General features: G+C 47.1%; 1 protein-coding gene across 1 annotated transcript; it reads right to left on the bottom strand.

Annotated features, from left to right (window-relative positions):
* Positions 1 to 2,460: 2,460 nt before the first annotated feature.
* On the bottom strand, positions 2,461 to 8,241 carry POLR3GL (RNA polymerase III subunit GL). Its single transcript, XM_019739882.3, has 8 exons — positions 8,104 to 8,241; positions 5,575 to 5,742; positions 5,103 to 5,232; positions 4,203 to 4,271; positions 3,795 to 3,851; positions 3,498 to 3,571; positions 3,257 to 3,370; positions 2,461 to 2,956 (listed from the first exon to the last, which is right to left on the bottom strand). The coding sequence occupies exons 2-8, from the start codon at positions 5,698 to 5,700 to the stop codon at positions 2,870 to 2,872; spliced, it is 657 nt and encodes a 218-aa protein (XP_019595441.1). The 5' UTR covers positions 5,701 to 5,742; positions 8,104 to 8,241; the 3' UTR covers positions 2,461 to 2,869.
* Between the last annotated feature and the right edge of the window lie 100 nt (positions 8,242 to 8,341).

Raw genomic sequence — 8,341 nt, 5'->3', positions numbered from 1 at the left:
CAAGCGGAGAAGCTAGGACCATAAACCAGTGCTTTGCCCAGCTGAGATGGCAGCCCTCTCCCGTGGCTTTGTCTTAACCAACCTATTCCTGCAAGCCACCCTTCCTTCCATTCAAAGTTAAAAAGGAAGATAATTGTCTTTTTCCTCACCAAACCGAGGGGGTCCTACCCACTGACATTTGACCCTTGAATTTTCTTTGGTCTGCACTCCCAATCTTCTAAACTGCACTTTGCATCCAGGTCTCCTATTCAGCCCTGAAACTACTTGGGTCCCTGCACTTAAATTTGCAGACCCCACTCTCAAGCTTCCTGCCCAAGATGGGAGGGGGCCAGGGGGCTAGGAACATACGGTAGGGAAAGATAGGATTCTTGCCGGAGAACCTACCCTGGCTGGGGCCAACGCAGCCCAGGCTGTGGGCGTAGAGTAACCTGTTCAACATAAGCAGGCCCCAGCAGGTACCGAGTACAGGGCTGAGCAAGCGATGTGTGGGTCCTCTCTACATGTTTACAAGCAGGGCCTCAACCTCTGCCCTCTCATTTGGTCCTCCAGAGGAATAGCAGCCCTGTCTGACAGAGCCTGTGGAAAGTAGGGGAAAGGTCAGTGGAAATAGTCTCGCCCGTGCTGGGAAAGGCTCTGGAATCTGGGGAAGCTGCTGAGTCCCATGTCTCTGGCTTTGTTAGCAAGGTCACCTGACAGGAGGTGCAAGAAGCCAGACAGGAAAGAGTCCAAAAAAAATCCGATCTTTCCGATACTTGGTCTCTGAGGCAGTACAACCGATCTCAAGTGGTAATTGTAACCTTTGTCCTCCTTTCCCCCATTTCATGGGAAAAGGGTGGTGGTGTATACAGGTGGGGGGCAGGGATTGTTCTAGTCCTCCTCTACTGTCTCTTGTGGAGAATCGGCTTTGTTCCCATTCTTTTAAGTTCCCAGGCTGGCATTAGGTGGGATTTTAGAGGGCTGGATGTGACCCCAACACAGACAGTGATATAGCTAAGTTAGGACTGGTATGTGTGTGTGTGTGTAGGAGAGAAGGGCAAAAGGAGATTTTCCAGGTCTTTTACTTTTGTTTCTTATCCATTTCTCCTTAGCTGTAATCACAGGCTATAGTGGGACTGTGGGGAACCCCAGTGACAGGTCCTCTGGCCCTTCCCCCCACACACACACTTACTCACAACACCCCAGAGAGCTAAAAAGGGAAACATGTCAATCATCACAAATTGCTCAATAACTCTAGTACGTTCTATTTCTATCCCTGTTTTCTTCTGTCCTTTTGGCTTCTTCTACCGGAACACCTACAACCGTACCCATACCAGGCTTGTAAGGTGCTTTCCCTCAATGCAGTCTGAGCCCCTATTCATTCTTTACAATGGGATCAGAAATATCTGACGTTAGTCACTGTCACTCGATGCTGTAGGGAATTCAGTTTGCCTGCCTGAATATGGGTGGGGCATTTCTTGAAATTTCTCCTGCTTCCCATCATTCCTGTTTTCAAACGTTTAGTAGGGTTGCTCTGACAGCTTCCCAGCGATCAGCGGCCGCCTTCCTAGTCAGTCCCTATTGTGGACACGCAGCTAGCCCGTGACTGCTGCATGCCAAGTGGCTGGAACCAATCAGCTCCTCGAGGGCTTCTTCAGAAGCCAATCAGAGCTCAGGGAAGTGACCTCACCCAAGGGAGAGCTGTGTGGGCGAGAAATCACCTCTTAGAGCTGTGAGTGTCCCGTGTGGGCGAGAAATCACCTCTTAGAGCTGTGAGTGTCCCCAAGTGTCCCCTCCTCCCCACCCTCCTTACTTCCTGTAAAGCTATGCTGCCGACCCCCTTCCCCCTAAGAAGGGAGTGAGAAAGCCTAACTAAATTGCAGAAAGGAAGAACCAAAAGAGAAACTGCAACTCAGCCACACAGTGGCTTCTAGAAGTGGACAATAGAATATTTAGGGGGCTCCCTCTGCACAGATGTACCTTTCAAAGTGGGGTCTCCAGGGCCTGGAAGTTGGAAGTAGGTGCCTGTGCTGAAGAATGGGCACCTCCTCCTGATTCCCTCCCCGCACCTGGCTTTCTTGACTCGCCCCACAGAAACAGCTGCAATCATTCTTTGTAAACAAGGACAAGATCAAGGTCACATGTGGGAAAGAAAGGGCCTGTGTCCTTGTGAACACAGGCGAACAGACACAATCGTGTCCCTGGGGCCTGAGGACCAGAGGCTCAGAAGCCAGCTGCTGGTCTTCAGGGCGTGAGCTGTTCTCTTCTACTCACCCTGCACATCCCTGCAGATGAGCTTCCCGAATGTTCTGGGCAGGACTAGATTGGGAGCAGGTGTCAGAGGACAGGAAGGGGCAGAGGACAGGAAGGCTGTAACCCCCGGCGTCTCACACTAGACTCTGACAGGTAAGGAGAGAATGGTTCAGCCAGGCACCCCCTTCATTCCTCCAGCTCGCTCCCACCACGCCTCATCCTGCACACAGAGACAGATAAAAATACTTTATTTAAAAATATAAAACTGGCCTTGTTTCTCCTAACTGCTCCCACCCCCAGTGATCTTCACAAAGAACTATAAAATAAAAAAAATGGATAGGGGCTGTCTCAGCTCGAACAACGCCGGTTCTTATTTCAACCCTCTCTCTCCATTTTATACATTTAAGACGTTGGTTCTCTGTCTTTTCCCCCAAGACAGCAGAGGTGATACAAGGGTAGAGGGAGAAGAAGGGGAGAAAAGAGAATCATTCTTCATTTCTATCTCCAGGGACCAAACAGGTTATCTGAACTCTGAGCACATGATTTGCTTGTCCACAAAACTAAGTAAGAGGGACGATTACTCTCTGTCCCCTAAATCAAGAAAGATATGAAGGTCCAGGCTGTCGTGTAGGGTCCTTCGTCAGTATATAGCCTCATCCATATTGTCATCACTGTCACCCCCAAAGTCCTCTCCATTGTCGAAATATGACATGATGTAATCGGTTTCCTGAAACAGAAAATAAAGAAAAGTCAGGCACGCGTTCGGCATGGTCCTTCCTCCCCGTGTACCAGGCCCCCTCCCTCCCAATCACACCATTCCAGGCTTGGAAATCCCTTCCCATAGTCGTTCGCTCTTGAAAAGAGCCTCGGGACAGATAGAGCAGAGGGCACTCTCCTTTGGGAGCGTTGTCTCTTCTGGTCCTCCAACACTGAAGAGAACACCCTGATGGACAGAGCTGACATTCCCAGAGCTCGTGAGGGCAAGAGGGCAAGAGAGAGGGAGTAGGTGGCGGGACGTCCCCTTCACCTCTTCATGCTCTTCTTCGTCATACTCTTCTTCTTCCTCCTCTTCCTTCTCCTCTTCTTCTTCTTTCTCCTCATCTTCCTCTGAAGTTACTTCTTCCTCCTTCTTCTCCAGGGTCTTATGTGAATAGGAAGACAAACTCAGACTCAGCTCACGGAAGGGAAAAACAGAAACACACAGGGGCCAGAGAGCAGAGGAAATGGATCTGGGGCCCAGGTGGTCTCTATGAACATTTTCTCTTTACCTCTAGTTTCTGTATTGTTTCCTCCTTATCTTCTGTGGTCTTAGGGGGCCTCTTGGGGAGTAGAATGGTGGTCCCTGGTGCGGGGATCAAAAGGTGAACATCAGAGAGCAAACCTCCTTGTTTGCTTCCTACCCACCTTCCTGTAGCGAACATGTTCCTCTGCTGCCCTCATGTGGCCACCATGGCCACCAGCAAAAATACTGCGTGGTTTGGGTAGGAATTGGGAGGGCGGGCAAGACCACGAGCAGCCTCGGCCCTACAGCTCATGAAGGAAACCTCCTTTTTCCCTGCACTCACGCTCCTTCTGTAGCTTCCGCACTCGGATCTTCAGCTCCCGGGGTAGACGTCGCCAATCTGGGAATAGTGGGAATGGAAAATTCAGTAAACTCTTGTCTGGGGTCTTCTAAGAATGGTGACTGGTTTTAAAGGAAAAATAAGAGTTGGGATAAAGGTGAGAAAGAAAGGGGTTGGGTCAAAGTTTCTTGGAATAAAACTGCGTCTTGGATGCCTCCCGGGGAGTGAGGGCTATTTAATAGGTTTTGAGGTAGAGCCTGGGAGTGTTTATAAGCACATCTAAGGATTGTAAATACTGAATGGAGTGGAGTGGAGCGGGGAGAGAACAGGATGAATGGGCTGGTGGCTGGTGGCTTGAGGCATCTCAAACATTTGAAAGAAGGGCAGTCCATGAAAAGGCTCATCACCTACCAGGGTTCCAATCGATGGCATTGTCAATCGGCCCTGACATCTGATATTTGTCGGAGTAACGCTCCACATCTGAGGGGTCAGAAGCCAAAGGTCAGTTTTATTTTTTCAGAGCCCTAGAACAGGCCCAGCCCTCTCAATATTCAGGAATTGTCTGTTCCCCCTCAGCCCAAACCCAGAGCCCAGGGTGTCAGCTTCAGTGAGGACTTTCAACACTCTTTGCCTGTCCCTTTGCCACCCCAAATTACAGTGTTTTTGTTATCTCCCTTAACCCAAAGGCATGACTATATTGAGGGGTAGTGTGGGACAGTGTAAGACGAGAGAGCTGTCTTCCCTTTACTCCTTGTTAATGGGGATAATTTAGACAAGTCTTTCCTCTCTCTGAGCTGCAGCTTGTAGGGCTTCAACAGGAATGTACTGGTTGTCAATATACTGAATGACTATACTTCCACAGAAGTTGGTGAATATCTACCACCTCAAGTGCCCCCTTCTCCAGTCTCTTCTGGTCCCCCTAACCTCTCCACCACCCACCAACCAAAGAGGTAATACTTTAGTTTGCAGGGCTTCTCAGAGACCCAGCGCCTGCCCCCCTTCTGATTGGTTGGTGCCTGTAATATCCAGATTGTTAAAAATTATAATACATCGCCTCCATTTATACCTGTGAAATGGACGTCTTAATACTTAACCTCCTACTGTCCCAAGACTATCGTGAGACTCAAAACAAACTATGGATATTGTCATGCATTTCAAATGCAGGGGTAATTATTATGATCTCCCCAGTTAGACGGACTCCCCCATTAGTCCGGTGCCTCTTCTGGCGTCTCTGGCCCCCAAGGGTGCTGAATATAGGGCACTGCTTACAGAAGGCATTCAGAACACAATGACGCTAGCATTCCAACTGACCTCTCTTGGGGACAGCTGGCCGGATGAAGTAGGGGAGCTGCCTCATGGCCCCTCGGAGCTCTTGCTTCAGTGCCAGGACATATTCCCCTTCCTCTCCTGAGGGCAGAGGCACTGGGCGGAACTCCAAGGGCTAAGGAGGCAGGCACAGTGGTCAGTCCAGGGAGAAAACGCCAGAGTACAAATCCAGGAGGGTGTGTAGCACAATTCAATCCAATGCTCCTACTGAGCAAAGGGCCAAAGGAAAATGGAGGGGGGGGGGAGCAACACAGCATTGTGAAAGCTGGGGAGCTGGGAATGTGGGAAGTAAGGGTAGACACTTCCTTGCCTGAAAAGCATCCCATGTGAGTTGGAAGCATAGAGACACGGAGGGGCAAGATGAGGATAGTTTTATGATGGCCCAGGAGAAACCCAGGCTCATACATAGTCAGCCAGGGGTACTTGGGAGGCTTGGGAAGGGAGGGAAGGCACTCACCGGGAAAAGTGGAGAAGGTTGCAGGGTGGGTGGAGGCAGAGCATCCCCCTTCCCAATGCCCACAGCCTCCATGTTGAAGGTCAACTGGCCCCGGCCCCGACCCCGGCCCCCACCCCGGCTGGCCATGGTGGAGGGGGCCTGGATAGTCAGAGATCCAGTGAGAAAAACCTGATAAAGACAAAAATGAAAAGTACAGTAGAATGGATAGGAAGCCAGGGAGGTACAAGACACTCAATCTTTTCTCCCTTGGACCTGAAAAATTTTGACTGAGAAGGCATAGTGTCAGGCAGGGTATTTCTGGAACTGTAAATGTGGATGAGATATGGTCCCAACAGGACAGATAATTGCAATATAGTATAACTGTAGCACAAAGGGAAAAGTGATTAGATCTTTGGATAAAACTTCACTACATCTCTAAGAAAATTTGATATTTATCACCATCTGCATATCTACAGATGATCTTTGAATTTTTTCTCTCCCTGGCTTTTCAAACCCAACCAGGCCCCAATTCAATCCAATGCAGTGCATTTCAACTAAACATTTATTAAGCATCTACCATGAAAATAGTAGTGTGTCAGGCATTGTGGGGACAGAGGGATAAGTTGGTCTTGCTGTCAGTAGGGAGGGGGTGCGGGAGTGGGGAGAAGAACCATTACAATCAAATTAAAATCTTTTTAAACATCACTTAGAAGCACAGAATCTTAGAATTGGAAGGACCCATCAAGTTATCTAGTCCAAACTCCCTCCCAGTGCAGTACTCTATTCCATAAGTTAGTCATTCAGCTTCTGGTGACATATTCCTAAAGAGATGGTGTCCAGTTTTCTCCATTCCAATGTAATCAATTGCTGAATTGAAAGTTCCCCTTGCTACTGAATTGAACTCTGCCTCTTGTCAACAGTCCTGAGGGGCCAGTCAGAGGCAATCCTGCTTTAAAAAAATAATCTCCCCTCAAGAAATCATCAGATACATAGTCAGAGATACAAGTGCCAGGATGCTCATCAAAGAGCTATTCATGGTAGTAAAAAATATGAAATAATCTAAAGGGTCCAAGAAGAAAATAAATGGTTCAAATATCCACTTTAGACTATTATATAGCCATAAACATGACTTCAAATAATATTTAAAGGCAGAGAAATGTTCACAGTTTAAAGTGGGGGGGAACATAAAATTGTATTTATTGTATGGCCCTATTTATGTAATATACACACACATACACATATATGCAGAAAAGAAATTGAAAGGGTACACGTTAAAGTAATAATGGTTATCACTACATCATGGTTGCAAAATAATAGGCATTTTAATTTATATTTTTATGTTTCTGAATTTTCTAGAATAAATGTGTATTACTTCTATGACCAGAAAACAAAAGGGATGGTTTTCTTTATTTTTAAGAATGCTATCATTAGGACAGCGCTCCCTCTTTGACAGTGGAAGTGTGGAGTGCATTTCATTGAGCTATTATATTTGTTTAGAATATTTGTTGGATATTAACTGAAGGACAAATATCCAAAAATGGAATGATGTGCGAAGTGAGGTAAGGAGTTCTCTTACAAAAGACGTTTAAATAGAAGTTAGATAACAATTTACTAAACATGGTTTATCAGAGGAAGGATGCATGTCTACTGTAGAGGATTCACTATGATCCCCATTGTCTAGCATTGTGTCTGGCATATAGTAGATACTCAATAAACATCCATTGAATGAATGAATGAATCAATGAATGAATGAATGCATGGTTTCTAAGGGCTCTTCCAAACTTGAAACCTTGTGATTCACAAAGCCTCCCTTCACCATCCCAATCTTCTTAGCTTTCTCCTTTCTCTGGACTGTGGGAGCAATTATATTATGAACCACTAATTTAAGAGATCTTAATTATATACTATATTGCATTTTATTTTGTCTTTTATTAATTGTTTCCTAATTACGCTAGGAGTTTAAATTCTTCGTCCCCAATCAATTCCATTCAATTAACTTTTATTGGGCACTGTGTATTAAGTACTAGAACCTGCCCTACAAAACCTTGTAGTCTAAGAATAGTAACATTAAAAACAGCGTGTACTTAAGTACTCTAATACAGGTATGCATAAAATGCTACCATCAGACTGGGGAACAATTAATTCTGCAAAAAAGGTGATCCAGGAAAGCTACAGGTAGGAAGGAGGTAATCTTTCAGCTGAATCTTTATAGGTAACCAGGAGTCTATTAGGCTCTTAGACAGGGGAACAATATTAACAGATTTGGGGGAAGGTGATGCCATTGCAAAGAGTCAGAGGTACAAGAATAAATCTTTCTCACTTTCTGCTTTACCATCTCTCGCCTATGCACAAAAGAAAACTACAGCTCTCTGGTATACAATCAATGCAGCAAGTGGGAACCCAGAGGAGAAAGGGTAGGGAGCCAGAAGGGGGGCTGATCCAACAGACAGCCAGAGAGCGTTGTCTATGTATCTCGCAGCTTTGCCCTGGTGAACTAGTTCGGGAAATGTGGGACCGAACCGGGTCAGAGCCACCAGGTCGGTGCCTTACCTGCTGCCCCTCCCCCACGCGGAGCCAAAGCCGCAGCCAACTTGAAATTTCCTCGTCTTCCTCAAACGGGTGGCGTTCTAGGTCCGCCTCCCGGAGCTCCCCATTGGTGAATTCTCCCGGCCAATCTAGGAGAAGCCGAGGAGGGAGGCCCGCCCACTTCAAGCAGAGAAGAAGGAGGGAGGAAGAGAGTCGCCGGAACCCAGGCTTAGGGAGCCCGGCACGGAGAGAGATGGGATTG

This window comes from Rhinolophus sinicus, chromosome 7 (genome assembly GCF_057876585.1).
Source record: "Rhinolophus sinicus isolate RSI-liver-muscle chromosome 7, RSI-T2T, whole genome shotgun sequence".
NCBI classification, from domain to species: Eukaryota; Metazoa; Chordata; class Mammalia; order Chiroptera; family Rhinolophidae; genus Rhinolophus; species Rhinolophus sinicus.
This window is presented reverse-complemented; position numbering and strand designations above follow the sequence as displayed.